Source organism: Seriola aureovittata, chromosome 3 (genome assembly GCF_021018895.1).
Source record: "Seriola aureovittata isolate HTS-2021-v1 ecotype China chromosome 3, ASM2101889v1, whole genome shotgun sequence".
NCBI lineage: Eukaryota > Metazoa > Chordata > Actinopteri > Carangiformes > Carangidae > Seriola > Seriola aureovittata.
The window spans coordinates 2,872,328-2,891,078 of record NC_079366.1 but is presented as its reverse complement, the minus strand read 5'-3'; the positions used below and the strand labels follow the sequence as shown (position 1 = coordinate 2,891,078).

The following is an 18,751-nucleotide window of genomic DNA, read 5'->3' as shown; positions in this document are numbered from 1 at the left end:
ACAAAAGACAAGACATTTCCTCAGGGTCTGTTCAGGACTCCTGGTGTGAGGATGTGTGGGAGCTTCAGGGAGAAGACAGTAGCACCACTCAGACATGCTGCATTCTCGGGCTCCAGTCACTTCCTCACAGTAACAGTGATCAGTCAGTAGGTAATCACCAGTCTCAGCCAATCACAGCACAGATTAATTCAATCCTCTCTTTAATCACCTTATCCTCTCTAACCTGTGGATCTACTGTATATTAGTGCTGCGAGTGTTATCCTTGCTGTAGTACAACTGTACACTAATAAAGTGTAATACAACTGCTCTGTAATACACACTGGTTAGAGAGGTGACGTTCAGGTAGTGTGCTTGGTGTTATAATGGACTGCACATGAGTGGATACCTCCGCCATGGCCAAACAATCCTACATGTCTGGGTTACTGTCAGGATCTGCACCAAACTGAGCAAACTCAAATCAACACCAGTTATATGTCTGAGTTGTTCCACATCCAAAGATTGTTTCCTGAGAAACTGATGAAAATGTTTTAAAATGTCTTGCAATGTTGTGGAAACTGATGGAAACGTTCTGGATCTGCCCTTCTAACTGTATCTGCCCCAGTATTTAATGGGCTCTTCCCTGGTCCATGTCCCGTCCCTCCACCAAGTTTGGTGCAGATCAGTTCATTGCTTTTTACTGATCCAAACAAAGAGAAAACATAAGCTCCTAGGCAGAGGGAACAATACAAACAGCTAACAGATAATCTTTAGACTCTGTTTGAGATGTGTTTGAGCCTTAATGTGATCACAGATACTGATAATTAGTAAGTCATTTGTAAAAATGCAAATTTCCCATTTCTGCCATTCATTTCATATTCATATCAATCTGAGATCAGTGTCGATGATGATCTACTGAGCATGTGTAGAACATGTCCCAGTGGAGTATAAAGGAAAACTATGTCACATGTCATAGCCACATACTAACATTTAAACAGAATGTAGTAAAACTGAAAGGTGTGAAAGGTGTGTTTGTGTTTGTGTCTCCAGGTAAGGATGGCCAAGGTGAAGCAGGTGGGCTTGCTGGCAGCAGGCTGTCAGCCCTGGAACAAAGACGTGTGTGCTGCTAGCGGAGACCGCTTTGCCTACTGTGCTACTTTGGCTATATACATCTACCAGGTAAATTACCTTTGTGAGCATTTGTGTAGTAGTGGTGGTGAACCTGAGGCCTCCCTTCACCCTTCAATCATTACCATGGTAACTTATGCTGAACTCCTAACCTGCTCCGTTGAAGGCTCATTTCAGAGGATCAGATCAAAACCTGTCAACAGCCAAACTACTGACCAATCAAATCTCTGGAAAAACTGAGTCATAATTCCTGCAGGATCCTGAGGGGAGTGATCATTACGGAGAGTTTATCACACCGAATAAATGTATAATAACTATTTTAGCTTCATTTTAATTGAACAAATATTCTTTAATCCGACAGGATTCCTGACAGTGATGAAGCTCTTACTTCTTCTTCATCACTGCAGCTCAGAATAACATGATCAGACTCTGTGACCACAACTGGAAATAAAAACTAAACCTCTGATGTCTTTTAGTAGAAAAATTAGCCACACTCTGTTAATAATTTTCATGATTATAAATATAAACATTTCAGTCAGACTGACTCATCAGACATCAACTACTCCTCTCCTCTTTTCTTTCTCTCCTCTCTGCAGCAGAAACAGTCTGACTTTAACTTTAACTGTTTTATCTGCATCACATGTTCATAACAGTTTGTTCATCATCAGACTGAAGAGCGAAAATACTCAGTAAGAAACATAATGATAATTCATGCACTTATTTACAATATATCTTTAGTCTGACTTTAATATAAAATTATATTTAGACATAGAAATATATATTTTTTTTATTCCAGTCATGTGATTATATTGTTTACATTTCACCTTGTTGAACATCACTTTTAGACATGGCTGTAACCAAAGTTACTGACAGGTATCAGCGTTTCTTCTCATATCATTTTAAGTACCTTATTCATGGTTCTGACGATGTTGCTTAACGATAGATAGATAGATAGATACTTTATTAATCCCGAGGGGATTAATAATAATAGTATTATTAGTAAGAATTGATAATAAAGAAACTAAATTAATAAATTAGTCCATTTCCTTTGGCTGAGTTGTTGTATAGCCTGATGGCAGTGGGAACAAAGGATCTCTTTTCTGACTGATAAAACATGTGCAGCATTTCACTGCAGACGTCAAAGGACCTGAGCCTCCTGAGGAAAAAGAGTCGGCTCTATCCTTCCCTCGAATGTTGACTGGCTGAAGGGTGGGCCTAGACCTCCGAAAGTCCATGACCATCTCCTTGGTCTTGGAGGTGTTCAGAAGGAGGCAGTTCTTGTTGCTCCATTCACTGAAGGCCATCGTCAGATCCCTGTCCTCCTCTTCCTGCCATTCCTGATACACGCCACAATAGCTGTGTCATCTGAGTATTTCTGGAGTTGTATTTAAAGTCTGCCATATACAGGGTGAACAGGAGCGGAGCCAGAACAGTTCCCTGTGGAGCCCTAGTGCTGCTCATCACTGTCCCTGAGACAGAGTTACCCTACTACAGACGTACTGTGGTCGTCTTGTCAGGTAATCCACAATCCAGGATGTGAAGCAGGGATCCACCCTCATCCCTTCCAGCTTGTCTTTAAGGATGAGGAGATGGATGGTGTTAAATGCACTTGAGAACTCAAAGAACATAATCCTCATGTAACCACCTGGCTCATCCAAGTAGGAATTGGCCGGTGGAGCATGTAAAGGACGGCATCATCCACTCCAATATGTTATTTGTAGGCGAACTGTAGGGCGTCTAGTGCATGTTCAACCTGTGGCCTCAGAAGGTGGAGAAGGGTCTTCATGATGTGTGATGTGAGGGCCAACGGTCTGTAGTCATTTATCTCAGCTGGTTGTCCTACTTTAGGAACCGGAACAAGACATGATGTTTTCAACAGGGCCGGGACCCTCCCTGTTTGTAGACTTAAGTTAAAGATCCTCTGGAGAGGCTCAGTCCTTTCATACAATTTTGTAAAGGCCACACCCCTCACACTGTCAGTGTGATTGACATGAAATTGACCCACAAGTCCAGCTCTGTGTTCTCCACACGAAATCCTCTGGACCATAGAAGTCGTAGGTCTGATTTCTACTAAATGTTATGACCTTGAACACACTACAGGACAACGCCAGAGCTGTTTTTTGTTAATTGTCTGTCATTCTCTTGTTGTAGTTGGACCAGCAGTACAATGAATTTAAGCTGAGATCCATCATGTCAGAGCACAAGAAGACCATAACAGCCATCAGCTGGTGTCCTGACAACCCAGATCTGTTTGCATCAGCCTCTGCTGACAACCTGCTCATCGTGTGGAATGTAGCAGAACAAAAGGCTGTAGCACGACTGGACAACACTAAAGGTAGATGGATGATCTACACCAGGTCATACAGACTCAGAGGAGTGTTCCCCCATCTCTGAGGTTTCACAGCGTCTCCTCTGCTTTCCCAGGAGTCCCTGCGTCTGTCAGCTGGTACTGGAACTCAGCTGACGGAGTGGCGTTTGTCTCCCAGCGTGGACCGTTGTATATCTGGGTATATGGAGGTCCTGACCCTGGGCTCACAGTGCACAAAGAAGCCCACTCCTTCCTGTCTGACATCTGTCTGTTCAGATGGCACCCCACCAAGAAGGGCAAGCTGGTGTTTGGGCACACAGATGGAAGTTTGTCTGTGTTTCAGCCAGGTACAGATGGACACACTCAAATGTGACCCACAGCACAGTCATCACCTCACACTCCAACTATAACATGTATAGTAACATGGGAAGTATTCAGACCCCTTCACTTTGTTAAGCTGTAGATTTCATTTGAAATGGCTAAAAGTGACATGTTTGTCCATCAGTCTACTCTCACTAATACACAAACATGATTTAGAAATTCATTAAATGTCAAAATCTGAATCTCTGATTAACTGAAGTCTTCAGACTCTTCACTGCAGCTCCAAATTGTGATGAGCTGCTTCCTATTTACTTTAATTATCACTGAGATGAGTCTAGACCTGGACTGAAGTCCACCTGTGGTGAACTGAGCTGATTGGACAGAGTTCACAAAGACACACACCTGTGTGTATCAGGTCCCACAGTTCACCTGCAGGTCAGGACAGAGACCATAAAGTCCAGTGAGCTCTCTGTAGACCTCTGTGATCAAACTGTGGTGAGACAGAGGTCAGGACACAAAGGTCTGAGTGTTCCCAGGAGAACCGTGGGAACAAGAACTGGAAGCAGGACTCTTCTAGAGCTGGTGTGCAGACAAACTGAGGGAACAGGTCAGAGGGACCTGGGTCAGGGAGGAGCTTCAGAAGTCCCTGCAGAGATGGAGAAGCTGCTGGAAAGATGAGCATCATTCAGGTTTTTATGGTAGAGAGACGAGAGAGAGACACTGAGAGTCAAAGACATATGAAGTTGCTGGAGTCTGACTGACAAACTTTAAAGACTCTGAGACCAGGAGGAACCAGACTCTCTGGACTCCAAACACCAGGTCCTGCTCAGCACCTGGACAACACCATCCCTACAGTGAAGCATGGGGGACAGCATCATGCTGTGGGGGCTTCTCAGCAGCAGGGACAGGGAGACTGGTCAGACCTGATGATGGATGAATGAGACAAATACGGAGAGGTCCTTGAAGAAAACCTCATCCAGAGTCCAGGAGACCCGAGACTGGAGCGACGGTTCACCTCTCAGCTCCACAGTGACCTGAACCAAACAGCCAAGACAACACTGGAGAGTCTTCAGGGTCAGTCTCTGACTGTCCCTGAGTGTCCCAGCCAAAGTCCAGACCTGAACCCCATAGACCATCTGTGGAGAGACCTGAAGAGAACTGTTCACAGACACTTCCTGTCCAGTCTGAGTCTGAGAGGATCTGTCAGGAAGACTGAGATAAACTGACCAGATCCAGGTTCAGAGCCTGTAGAAACTCAAGACTGAAGCTGGAACTGCTGATGAAGGGGGTCCTACAAAGAACTAATGTTTCTGAAGGATCATGATGTCATGATGGATTATTGTGAAGACTGATGAAAAATTACAGTTTTATCCATTCAGATTTAAATCTACAACAGAATAAAGTGAAGGGTCTGAATATTTCCTGGAACTGCTGAACCTGTCGACCTCCTCCTCACATTCCCTCAGCAGAGTCTGGTACCTGTAAACACACCTTTAACCCTGTACCTGTAAACACACCTGTAAACCTGTACCTGTAAACACACCTTCATTAACCTCTGTCTCATCTGTTCAGGGAGTAAAAGCCAAAAGCATGTGCTGCGTCCAGAGTCTCTGGAGGGGACAGATGAAGAGGACCCAGTCAGTGCTCTGGAGTGGGATCCTCTCTCCACTGACTATTTACTAGGTCAGACACAAAACTAACCACATGACCAGGACTTATCTTAAGAGATGTGAATTTTAAAAAACACAACAATGTAGCTGTTTAGAATACAGTTACTGCCAGTGTTTGACACACTGACATATAGATATTGATATGTCGACGTGTTCTCTCTCTCCCAGTGTCTAACCTCCATAATGGGATCAGGCTGGTGGACAGTGAGGCCTTGAACTGCATTACGTCCTTCTGCTTCCCCTCAGCTGCTGCATCAGTTCAGTGTCTGGCCTGGGTCCCCTCTGCACCTGGCATGTTCATTACTGGAGGTAAATGTGTGTGTGTGTGTGTGTGTGTGTGTGTGTGATCTGGTCCCCTCTGCCTCAGTGTGTTGATCACTGCAGGTCAGATTTACTTGTCAGTCAGTTGGTGGGTTTCACATGCTAGAGGGGCCAGAATGTAATCAATTACTTTAATTTAAGATATTGATAAAAATGCAACTGGAATTTCCTTTGTTGCTGTTCACATATGTGGCTTTGTGGCCACAGTCACAGATAAAGGTAGAATCGCAATCCACGATCTTGCTCGTCATCTGCATTCTGTTTCCGCTCTGATTTTATTGTGAAAGTCCTGACCGGAAGTTGTGATTCCTATCTTTCCGCTGCTTTGACGCTTTTTTTTTTTCACCACCCACAGTCACATTTTATACTGACTGATTTACTTTTTTCATATCACACATTGAATGTCCGCTCCGTCAGAGGTTTGTCAAGCAAGCAAAAGAACCTTTGGAACTTGCTTTGAGAACTTTTCAGAATAAAGCTCACAATAGCTTGAAATAAAAAAAGGAATTTCTCGCACTTTTATTTTCTAGGCAAAATCACTATAGAGGAAGTGATTCTGCAGGTAAATGTTGCTGCTCAGACAGAGATCTATTTTAGCAAAGGAGCTCTTTTTTTTTATTTAACAAAATCATATTCAAATAACATCAAAATAATCTGGCGGGCCATATATTATATCTGGCAGTTTTGGGTTGCGGGCCGCCAGTTGCTGACCACTGCTGTAGATGTACTGCTCAGGACACAAACATTCAGCACATCTTCTCTATGACAGAACTTGTGAGTCCAGCTGGTTGTGTTTTTCTCTGTCAGACTCTCAGGTCGGGGTGTTGAGGGTGTGGAATGTGTCCCGGTCCACTCCTCTGGACAGCTTCAAACTGAAGAAGACTGGATTTCATGCTTTACATGTCCTCAACTCTCCTCTCTCCAAGAAGGGTAAACGTCACAAGCTGATGTGGTGTGTGTTGTGTTGCTGTCAGACCTGAGCTCAGGACAGCTGCATGTGTCAGAGATGAAGCAGCCAATCAGACGCTGAGCAGCAGCTCTTCTCTCAGCTGACTGACTCAGCAGCTTTGTTCAGAGATGTCAGGATGTTCCTCCTCTCTCTCCACAGCTCCCAGCTCCAGTTCTCCCAGTAAGAGTCAGCACACCAGTTCCACCAGTGAGGCAGTGCCCCCCCCAACCCTGTCCCAGAACCGCTCCTTCTCTCTGCCCCCCGGCCACGCTGTGTGCTGCTTCATGGATGGAGGAGTGGGGCTCTACGACATGGGGGCCAAGAAGTGGGACTTCCTGCGGGACTTGGTATTTTATCCTTTGTAGATTCAACAGTCTGAATACACACACTAACCTGCTCACACACTCTCACACACACACACTGACACAGGTCCAGACGAGACCACTGCAGACCTGATGACCTGTCTCTGTTACGGTTCTAGGGTCATGTGGAGACCATCTTTGACTGTAAGTTTAAACCAGATGACCCTAACCTTCTGGCCACGGCAAGTTTTGATGGAACCATCAAGATCTGGGACACAAACACCCTCACAGCTGTTTACACCTCCCCTGGCAACGAGGGGGTGGTCTACTCCCTGTCCTGGGCTCCAGGTACCATAACACACACATACTCTCCCAGGATGCGGACAATAAACACACACTGTAGGTTACTCAAACACACAGAGACATGAACACAACATAGACACACACACACACACACACACACACACACACACTACTCAGTTACAGTTTTTTCAATTGCTAACATGCATTAGTCAAAAATGAAGTCATATCGTCAAAACTCTTCTAAAAGTTTATGTGGACCAAACTGTGAATCACTTTTCATTGCTGTAACACAAAATGCATTCAGTGACCACATTTTCCAAAATCCATGAACTCTTTTCTCATTCATACTCCACCACCAGCAAAACACTATATTTGCAGCACATTTTTCAAATGCTAACATGCCGTTTTCAAAATTGTTAAAAACACATGCAAAACAGATTGATGGCAAATTTCGTGCATTTCTGCAGGAACCATATTGAAATATATAGAAAATAAAATGAAATAATAATAATTCCAAACACAGCTGATTGCAATTTCAATTTGAATGCATTTTGTGTTAAAGCAATGAAAAATGAAAAGTAAATTACTATATGCATATATAGTTATATATACATAAAAAAAAGGATATTTCTGATTCATTCTTGTTACATATACTTTAGTACAGTCAATAAAGTGAAAAGGTGTTATTCTTATTCTATAATAAATGTTGGGCCTTGGTACTCAACTTCATATGGGGGCCCCATTATGTTGGGGCATCGGTTTCTATTATAAATTAAGAAAATATTAATATTGAAAATATTAATATGAAATAACTATGTTATTTAACTAAATAATGAAGAGTTTTGACAATGTGACTTCAGTTTTGTCCAATGCATGTTAGCAGTCAAAAAAAAATGTTATCTGGAACACTGATTGATAATTAACTTAATAACTATAACCAAAGTACCAAATCAACAGCAAGTAAAAGTTGAAGGATCGAAGTTTTACTGAGTAGAGATTGGCAATACTCACACTTGTGCAACTTTAAACACATCAGAAGTTATATTTAAAGACATCTATTTACAATGTAACAAAGTATGAAACACACAATGTCTAATCTAAGGTATATACAGACGTTAGTGTGTGTGTGTGTGTGTGTGTGTGTGTGTGTGTGTGTGTGTGTAGGACAGAGACAAAGGCAATATGGCTGATTCAAAATGGTCCCTGTGACCACATGGCCTGAACATAAAAACAAGATGGTGGTAAACAAAGAAACTATTCAAAATGGCCACTGAGACCACACAGTGAGTGGGGGAGGGAGAGAGTGAATGTCTTTGTTAGCCTAGTTCATGTGGTCTGAAGTACCAAATTAACCATGTGACTAACCACAACCTAATCAAACATTACAATCATCAAACTAAATGGATACATTAACCAAACATGTACATGTACATGTACATTGACAAAGAGTCCTGTGCTTAGCTGTGGATTGCTTTGCTGTGCTAGGTTGAATTAGTGTCAGTCAATGTTGTGTCAAGTGGTCGAAGTTAAACAAAGAGAAAGCTCCTTTTCAGTGTTCTAGTAAAGTCCAGTGAGTTTGTATTACTTCCTTATGGAGTGAAGTCATGCCTGGCTGCGTTGCTTTTGTGTTGCAGAGAGGTTAGCTCCTCTTTGTTCTTCTCACAGAGTTAGCTGTTGCTTGCTAACTCTGCTGTGGCTCCTGTTGCTTTGGAAATCGTGTTGTAGCCGCTGATTCTAAATAAAACTTGGTTCAATCTCAGTTAATCCTAAACAGGTCGCTGCTGTTGAGGAGAAGAGTGTTTATTCTGCTGTGAGTAGGCTGGCAAGAGAGCTGTTTTTTTAGGTAGCAGGGCTGGTCTGGGCTGGGAGCCTTGTGGCTACTTGAAGAGCCAAGAGGGAAGAGGTGCTGTTCCTGGGGATCTGGGTCTGGGAATGCCCTGACCCCTGAGAAACCCAGAGGGTTTTGCCTGGTGACACCCTGGTGGGGGTCACATGTCACACATTGACCAACACTCACTGGTCAGTAAGGTCCTTGGGGGAGGGTCGTCCCCAGGTGTTTACAGTGAGGAATTGTGGGAAAATTAGCTATTTAAGTGGTCTCCACCATTTTGAATAGTAAGTCCCAACATGAAATACTGATTTATGTGAAAAATGATTAAAACTTCAAAGATGAAAGTTAATAATTTATGTGATGCTCCCTGTTGCTAGTGCTTTTAAGTCAATGAGGTATGAGTGACAGTGGATGCTTTCTGAGTGAGGATTGTTGCCAATGTTATGGTTGAATGAGCTTATTTTGAGATATGTATGAGGTGTTTTGAGTCAGTTTGGAGGTGAGATTAACTGTTTGGCCAAGATGCATGTTGGTAATGCATGCTGGTGGCTTCAGTAATGAGTGATGCTTGTTAGCAATTGAAAAACACTGTAAATGGTATCAAGGACCAACAGTCCTATCAAGATGAAGTGTGTCATCTGTTCATGTGTGGGTTGTTAACCTCTCTGTGTGTGTCTGTATGTGTGTGTTTCTGTCTCTCTGTGTTTCTGTCACTGTGTGTCACTGTCTCTGTGTGTCTGTCTCTGTGTGTGTGTCTCTGTCTGTGTCTCTGTGTATCTGCGTGTTTGTCTCTGTGTCTGTGTGTTTGTGTGTATCTGTGTGTTTGTATTTGTGTATCTGTGTGTTTGTCTCTGTCTGTGTGTCTCTCTGTATGTGTGTGTCTCTCTCCGACTGTATGTCTCCGTATGTCTGTCTCTATCTGTTTGTGTGTCTGTGTGTCTCTGTGTGCATTTCTGTGTGTGTCTTTGTGTGTGTATGTGTGTCTGTGTGTGTCTGTCTCTGTCTGTGTGTTTGTATGTCTCTGTGTGTGTCTGTATGTCTCTCTTGAAGGAGACCTGAACTGCATTGCCGGGGCGACATCTCGTAGCGGAGCGTTCATCTGGGATGTGAGGAAGGGAAAGATCATCACTCGCTTCAATGAGGTAACTGAAGGGTTTAGACTGAAGCTGTGGATCCTCAGAGTGAAAGTTAGATGACACAGTGTCTCTCACTCAGCTCACAGCCTCCGTCTGGGAGCCACGAGTTTAGTCTTTATTTACTTCAACTCCAGAACGTAACAGACTTTGATTAAAGGCAGGTCTTTATGTCTAACTCCCTCTGTTTGATACGTAGAGTTGGTCATAGTCGTTAGTACGAAGCCTCGTTAGCGATGACTTTCACTTTCTCTCTCTCCCTCCCTCTCTCCTGCTCTCTCTGCTCAGTGTGTCTTATGTTTAGTTATTCTTCTGCCTCCTTTAGTAATAATGATACATGTTATGAAAATAGTTTATTTGCTGTGATGGAAGTGAGGCTCAGTGTGTTGGAAGTGCTCCTCCTCTTCCCTGCAGTTCCACAGCATCTATACACAGTCCAGACATGAACCAGGTTTATACCATGTCTGATTGAAAAAAAGTCTCTTAATTTAGAGACAGTGAGCTAAGTTTTCAACACTGCAGCTGTAAACACCCCCCTAAAAGAACCTGTTTGATCCAGAAACTCCAACTCAGTGACATGGAAATATGATCAGTCAGTCAGGGACATTCCACATTATAGGGTTGGCCCTGCTGTCAAAAAACGTCTCCTCTTCATCATCATTATTATTCTCTCCTGTTGGTAAACAGCTGTTTACAGAGTTGCAGGATGGTATGATGATGTCTCAGTGCCTCCTCTCTGTCCTCCCTCAGCACGGGAAGAATGGGATCTTCTGTATTTCCTGGAGCCATAAAGACTCGAAGAGGATTGCCACCTGTAGTGGAGATGGGTTCTGGTGAGGTGGAGTTTCTTCTTTTATCAAAGTCTTGTCAAATTTGTTCCTATCAGCCATTCTTACCTGTTTTCTATTGTTTCATAGTATCATTCGGACCATTGATGGTAAAATCCTGCACAAGTACAAACATCCTGCTGCTGTGTTTGGTTGTGACTGGAGCCAGAACAACAAGTAAGATCTCACCTATCCACAGTCACCTGACCAAACACTCCTGTCCACACTCTCCCGTCCACAATCACCTGACCACAGTCACCTCTCCACACTCATCTGACCACAGTCACCTGTCCACACTCACCTGACCACAGTCACCTCTCCACACTCATCTGACCACAGTCATCTGACCACAGTCACCTGACTACAGTCACCTGTCCAGTTATCTGACCACACTTACCTGACCAAACACTCCTGTCCACACTCTCCCGTCCACAATCACCTGACCACAGTCACCTCTCCACACCCATCTGACCACAGTCACCTGACCACAGTCACCTCTCCACACTCATCTGACCACACTCACCTGACCACACTGTGTTACAGACCTCATAATTACTGCTTTAATTAATGATCATTTATACACAGATTAAAAAAGAATTATATAAAGCAGCATTAAAAGAGACAGAGACTGGTTCAGGTGAAGCAGGACACAAGAAAACATCTGTCTTTTGTTTATGTCTAACATCTGTCTCTGTGAGGACACATGGAGGACAAGGAGAGTTGTTCTTGCTGTCTCATCTCCTGTCTCCTATCTCCTGTCTCCTGTCTCCTCTCCTGTCTCCTCTCCTGTCTCTGTAGGGACATGATAGCCACAGGCTGTGAGGATAAAAACGTGCGGGTCTACTACTTGGCTACCAGCTCTGACCAGCCACTGAAGGTCTTCACCGGACACCTGGCTAAGGTGTTCCATGTCCGCTGGTCTCCACTCAGAGAGGGTATCCTGTGTTCTGGATCAGACGACGGGTCAGGACCTTCACACAGACCTCAGTGTCCTACACACTGTTCACAATGTTCACCCACACAGACAACACAGTTCAGAGTGGACCCAGACTCAGGTGAACCAGACATAGGTGAATGAGACTCAGGTGAATGAGACTCAGGTGATCCAGACTCAGGCGAACCAGACTGAGGTGATCCAGACACAGGGGATCCAGACTGAGGTAGCAGAAACTCATGGAGAAAGTGAGGGACATGAAGAGGAACAGAGACACAGACTGAATACTCTACTGAGGGGGAGATGAACACAAAAAAGGGAAAACACATGAGTTCAATAAGCAAAACAACTATCAACACAACAGAAAAGAGATAAATAAATAAAACAGGAAGCTCTACAAAAAGTCAAGGAGGGTCAGATGAATCAGTTTCACTGCAGCAACAAATGATTCAGAACATAGACCTGAGTCAAATAAAAACAATTAGTCTAAAGAGTGTTAATTATAAGATGACACTGTTTTAACATTAATGTTTCAGTCCCAGAGTAAATGTAATGTAAAAAATGTCTTATCTAAGCACTATCACACCAGAGGGAGTGATGTTGTACTGCATATCAGCAAGGCTGTGATTTGGTCATAGGTAGGAGGTCGCAGGTCTACACTAGCTTGCTACTTTGTCTACATGTTACCTCAGGTGTACCTCAGAAGTATCCAGGCTTCTTCCCTCCATCTTCTTCTGATGACCATACATCATTTAATTCAAACCTTATTTTTGGAAATACATTCATCTTTGTGGTGCTAACTTCTTGGTCTTGGTTACAACTAACTGTTGTATAATGTGTGTTATAATAATCTAATTGACAAAGTGTCTAATTACTGATTACTAGTAACTACATTGAAATGACAGGATCAGAGCTTGTTATCACTCTTTGAATTGACTGTTGATCCAAACAACTATCAACTCTTAAGTTAATGAGTCATTTCAGATTAAATGTTTGCTCCCATCAGTAAGATGACAGGCTGGGGGTCGCGAAGGAAATTTGTACTTACTTGAAAAAGCCCTTTTAGAATTAACACTGACTTTCCCTTAAGCTCAAACCGTTCCATTAACAGGATTTAGCCATGTCTAGTGGTTAACGTTAACGTTCACGCAAACCAGTCTTGAACAAGCTGCATTATGCGCGCACACGGAGTTTAGGAGCGGAACAGACCGGCGAGTGTCAAAAGAAAATCATGTCACAGAAAGAAAAGGAAAACAAGATCTTCTTCTCAGCAGCGGAGCAAACCCTGCTTTAGGGTTACCACTCATGTAATGTCAAGTAAAACCCAACCAGCTTTAGCTACAAGTGGATTGGAGCAGTGGATCAGAATAAAGGCAATGGTTTAGTTCATTGTATATTGCCAACTGTAGCCTATATTATATTCTATATTAGCCTATATTACACAGTAGCCAATGTAGGTAACAAGGCAATAATCAGCAGATTGATCATGCTAATATTCCATCCATTCACTTAGATTGGGAGCTGAGGGTTAAGACTCATAAACATACAGCTACACATTTAAAGAAAAAAGGTGTTTTTTTTCTAGCTGAGGAAAAAAGTTCCGTCCTTTTGTATTTAAGAGCCAAATCTAATCTAAATGTAATGACTGATTGCGTAACAGCTGTAGGGTTGACCCATCTATATCAATCACACTGTTAAGCACAACCTAAGTGAAAAAGGTGATCACATGCGCTCTGCCAGGTGAGCTACCGGAGCGCTGTAATAGTGATTCCACCTGAAGAAGGTAAGCACAGCGCAGGGTTTGCTCCGTCGCTGAAAAGAACACGGCTCTTGTTTTTCTCTTCTTTCTGTGACATGATTTTCTTTTCTTTTCGACAATCGACTGTTCTGGTCTGCTTGTATAGGTCATGTGCACTGATAATACAAGCTTGTTCAAGCCTGGTTTGCATCAGTGTTGCCGGCAGGACTATATTTCATAGTACGCACACAACCGACTGTCCGCGACCTTTAGGTTTCCCACACACGCACACGTCTACTCATCGAACCAGTGAGCAAGCAAGAGAGAGAGAGGGGGGGCACAATTTTATTTTCAATAATAAAATTGAACATACATTTCAAACGAATGTACGCACAGTGCGTACCGGTCTACGGCTGCCGGCGCCACTGGTTTGTGCCACGACGTTGATGGAGTACCCCCCCCCCCCCCCCCCCCCCCCCCCCCCGCTACAGAGCAGGCTAGTTCAGCAGTATAAGTCACCATGGTTTGTGAGCAGGGAATCCTATAAGCCACAGGGATGGAACAAAGCTCTGACTTATATATTGGTGAGATTTGACAATATAAGCCAGGATTGTTCTGCCTTGATGGAATAGGGCCCTCATCTGTTGATCATCAATAATAATGATTTATTACATGTGAATATACCTGCAAGGCCTGGACTGTAATGAATCTCTGTGTCTGCAGCACTGTTCGTATATGGGACTACACACAGGACGCATGTATCAATGTGCTGAGTGGTCACACAGCTCCGGTCAGAGGCCTGATGTGGAACACAGAGGTTCCCTACCTGCTCATCTCAGGTAAGCCCACAAACTGTCCTTCTATCAGCTGTGTCGTGGTCAGTGTGTTGTCAGTGTCTGTTACAAAGCTGCAGAGCAGAGACAGCAGAGGAGGTGTGGTGGAGAACCAGGTGGATGTGAAGTGTCAGTGAGATCGTCATCACTATCCAGGTGTGAAACACATCTGTGTAAAATGAGTTAGTGATGAAATGACAGCATCAGCATCATGACTCCTACAGACGCCATCAGTGACAGCTGACGGTGAAAATGATGAAACATGGCTCTGTAGGAGCATCTAGTGGCAGCTGTAAGAAACTACAACAACATCAGGAAACATGTCTCCGGTGAAACCCTCAGTGTCTCTCAGTCAGTTATATTTTTCTATCATTTACAGCTGATGTAGTTGTTCAGAAAAGACCTGAGACTGCAGATTAAAGCAGAGTTTATACACACACACACACACACACACACACAACAGGAGGTAAATACATGTATATACTGGACTGTGTACGATGTTGTCAGTTGTCGTGTTGAAGTAACATGTTGTGCGATGTTGTAGGTTCTTGGGATTACACAATCAGAGTGTGGGACACGAGAGACGGCACATGTCTGGACACAGCCTACGACCACGGAGCTGATGTGTATGGTGAGAGTCACAGAACGACCTGCTGCAGAAACACGATGCTGTGGAGGACAGTGAGAGAAGAGAGAGCTTCTTCACTGAGAATTAAAGATGATCACATACACACTGTAAACTCATAAAGACACTGGATCACAATCAGTTAGCTTAGAGGACAGACATTACATTGAACCTGTGGTTTGTCACTGTGAACAACACAAGCTTAATGGAAACTGCCATTCAGACCAGCATTGACTCTACTGTATACAGTATATGGACTGTATATAGTCTACTGTATATATCTCTGTATATCTCTGTATATTTTACCCAGAATTCAGTTGAGCATGAACACATGGCTGCATTAATAAATACTCTTATCCGCTGCTCCCTCTGTGCGAAATGTTCAGGTCCTACATGCTTGTGTGTGTGTGTGTGTGTGTGTGTGTGTGTGTGTGTGTACAGGTTTGACATGTCACCACAATCGTCCGTTCACCATGGCCAGCTGCAGCAGAGACAGCACGGTGAGGCTGTGGTCTCTCACTCCACTCATCTCTCCCCTGCTGCTGAACATCCTCACCGACCAGCCGTGGGAGAAGATCATAGGAAACACAGGTGAGAGTGGACTGATGTCTTCTGTTCTCCGGTGTGTTGTTCGACGTGCTAATCTACCTGTGGCGGTTGTGTGTCTGCAGACACAGCTATGGTTCCTGGTTCTCCTCCACTGCTCTGTGGTAAAGTGTCTCGAGACGTCAAACAGGAGCTGGACAAGCTGAGCACAGACATCAGGGCCAAGAAGTTGCGTTGGTTCTCTGAGTGCTTCTTGGTAACTACACTTTGAATGCTGATTGGCCAGTGGTGATGACGTGTCATAACATGACCCCTAATTCAGTGATAACTTTATACTGGCCTGTCACAGTTCTGGGTTTAAGATCAGACTAGATCTCCTCCTCCTCCTCCGGTGCAGGGAAATCTACCATGGTTACTACTCAGCTGATGTGTCCTGTTCATTCATGATTATAAATCAAGAAATCAGTTTACAAAAGTATAAAACTCAAACTCTTCTTTGTTAAGTCTCTGACTGTTGCTGGGACAACACGTGTTTTATATAAATTTATAGTTGATTAAAGGCTCAGAGGCTGCAAGACAGTGAAGAGGTGTGTTCCAGCTAACATCCACAGCTCTCTGCTCCACACCTTCACTTCATGTGTACTGACTGAAAACCAAACACTGATTAGACAAGAAAAGGCCCCAATGCAGCTTCTCATGTGAACAGTGCTCCACTTTTTATTTGTGTTGAGGTTGAAGTCAGTGAGAGGAGAGCTCTGTGCTGTTACACTGACACACACACATTTTAAAGGTCCACATAGTATAAAGGTAGATGTCCATGTTTTTGATTATAGATCAGGTCTAGGTTCTATATTAATACTGTGAAAGTATCAAAGCGCTCAGTCCACAGAGAAATGCACACAGCCTGTATTCAGAACCTGAGCCTTAAAACTAGATCTGTTACTAGAGCTCCAGAGAGAAGCCTGAGAGAGGAGATGTGAAACTACACTGAGATGGTTTTTGGTTCTTAAGTCCACAAATATATCTTCTACCTTATCAACACTTCAAATATAGAGTGTTTTTCATCACTCTCTGCATGTGGAGCACGGCTGTGATATTGATATATGTACACACCAGACTGACAGAAGCATGTAACGGCTTTTAACAAGCTGTATCACCTTTCAGATTCAGTCCATCCCTTTGTTTCAGGTCCTGCAGACACGTATTTTTGTAGACTGATTCATAAAGGGCTGAACATTTTTTACTTTCTGTGAGTGAGCATGCTGTCCTGTGTCCTGTGCCAGCCTCCAGGAGGCAGCAGTAACCTGTGGGACCTGGTGTCAGTCATTAACGGTCAGGACGACTCACTGCTTCCAGCCAGCTACAGCAAAGGAGTGATGCACATGAAGCACCTGCTCAAGTTTAAGACAGTAAGTCCCTCTTACTTCCGAAGTCTCCATTAGCAACAGAAAAGTCTTCAAGCTCCTTTGCCAAATGAGAACAGCCAATCAAATGGCTGGATGACAGACCCAGAGGTGTGTACTTAATTCAAGGAGAAGTAAACACATACAGCGGTTTCTGCCTCTGAATATCCTTAGAAACAATGCTGTTAGCCACAAAAAAAAAAAAAAAGCGTAGCCTGCTAATGCTAATGCTAATGGTTTGTACAGTCAGGTACAGGAACAGCTGACACCATCACAAAGAGCCATTATCTTAATGCTAATTGTCTTTCTCTTTTCATGACACCAGATCTTCTTTTATCATTCAAACTTTATGTATCTGGATAAACTTCATTAATCCAAGAAAGCTGTTGAACAATTGGATACATCGAACCGCTACATAGCTAATGTTAGCGTTAACAGCTGTTCACCATCAAACTTCAGTCCTTTACTCACCAGCTGCTGTCTCCAGAGGTGGAGAGAAACACCAATGTTAACTCTAACTCTTCTATTTCTATCACTTCTATTCTTCTACTGAAGTTAGCATGCTAACCAGCTACCTCCAGTATTTGGTAGTAGCTGCTCAGGGGGACGAATTATAACCTCTTTTATTGTACACAATCTTGATATTTCCATTTCTTATGTTCCAACAGGAGAAAATATTTACGCAGCTTAAATGTTAGGATACGTGAGCTCCACAACGATCTTATGTTTTTTTTATTGTCCAGTCTGAAGCCCAGGAGCTGACTATAGTCAAGATGTCTAAGTTTGGAGGAGGCATTGGGGCTCCCAGTAAAGAGGAGAGGCTGAAAGAGGCAGCAGACATCCATCTGAGACTGGGACAGATCCAACGATACTGTGAATTAATGGTGGAGCTTGGACAGGTAAGGAGTTGGGTATGGAGGAAAAAGCATGTAACTCAGACAGTAGTGAGACCCTGTTAGTTGTGTTGGCACTGATCCTATCTGTGACTTTTAAACATTTTAATATTTTACAACATGTTCTTTAATCATTGGCTGGCTCCTTTGTAGTCTTTTTTCTTATCTGTGTATACACTGGGTGTCAGATGCAAATATAAGCTTATTTTACTAAAAGGCACTGAACCAAACAAAGTTTCCATCAGATCTCAAAACACTGGTGTTATATCAGTATCTTCATGCCATCGTGGAGCCAGTGAAATCAGCTTCATGCTCTGCATGTTATACTGGAAACATAACTGGAGGTTTCAGGCCTTCTGACAGTGAGGAGTACTACAGCAGGGGCAGGCATGCAGACAACAGCTGCAGATCCAGAAGCCGGGTGTAGTAGAGTCTGAGGAGGTCATGGAGAGTGACATCTGGGCCCTATACAAACCCGTCAGCTGTTAGCTTAAAGAATAATTGGGGACAGCCAAATTAAAGGTTCTGTTTCGATTAGAAAAAGAAACACATGAAGAGAGAAAACATGATATCGATGATGTGACTCAAAGGAATAAATGGAGTCTTGTTTCTTCTCTTTCAGTGGGAGAAGGCTTTAGCTGTGGCTCCAGGAGTTTCCATGAAGTACTGGAAGAAACTGATGCAGAGGTAAACCACTCTCCAGTGTGACT

At 43.4% G+C, this 18,751-nt stretch overlaps 1 protein-coding gene across 4 annotated transcripts in view; it reads left to right on the top strand.

The window, feature by feature from the left end:
- wdr17 (WD repeat domain 17) overlaps positions 1 to 18,751 on the top strand; it is a 28,244-nt gene that overhangs the window by 2,933 nt on the left and 6,560 nt on the right. For all 4 annotated transcript variants that reach the window (XM_056372987.1, XM_056372986.1, XM_056372989.1 and 1 more), the window contains exons 2-20: positions 1,027 to 1,155; positions 3,256 to 3,439; positions 3,529 to 3,759; positions 5,306 to 5,416; positions 5,572 to 5,712; positions 6,532 to 6,654; positions 6,833 to 7,020; positions 7,155 to 7,323; positions 10,160 to 10,251; positions 10,993 to 11,075; positions 11,160 to 11,246; positions 11,868 to 12,032; positions 14,465 to 14,580; positions 15,119 to 15,205; positions 15,641 to 15,790; positions 15,871 to 16,001; positions 17,029 to 17,154; positions 17,892 to 18,047; positions 18,664 to 18,728. In XM_056372987.1, coding sequence (XP_056228962.1) covers positions 1,033 to 1,155; positions 3,256 to 3,439; positions 3,529 to 3,759; positions 5,306 to 5,416; positions 5,572 to 5,712; positions 6,532 to 6,654; positions 6,833 to 7,020; positions 7,155 to 7,323; positions 10,160 to 10,251; positions 10,993 to 11,075; positions 11,160 to 11,246; positions 11,868 to 12,032; positions 14,465 to 14,580; positions 15,119 to 15,205; positions 15,641 to 15,790; positions 15,871 to 16,001; positions 17,029 to 17,154; positions 17,892 to 18,047; positions 18,664 to 18,728 — 2,528 coding nt within the window. In that variant the 5' untranslated portion in view covers positions 1,027 to 1,032. The remainder of the gene's footprint in view (positions 1 to 1,026; positions 1,156 to 3,255; positions 3,440 to 3,528; positions 3,760 to 5,305; positions 5,417 to 5,571; positions 5,713 to 6,531; positions 6,655 to 6,832; positions 7,021 to 7,154; positions 7,324 to 10,159; positions 10,252 to 10,992; positions 11,076 to 11,159; positions 11,247 to 11,867; positions 12,033 to 14,464; positions 14,581 to 15,118; positions 15,206 to 15,640; positions 15,791 to 15,870; positions 16,002 to 17,028; positions 17,155 to 17,891; positions 18,048 to 18,663; positions 18,729 to 18,751) is intronic.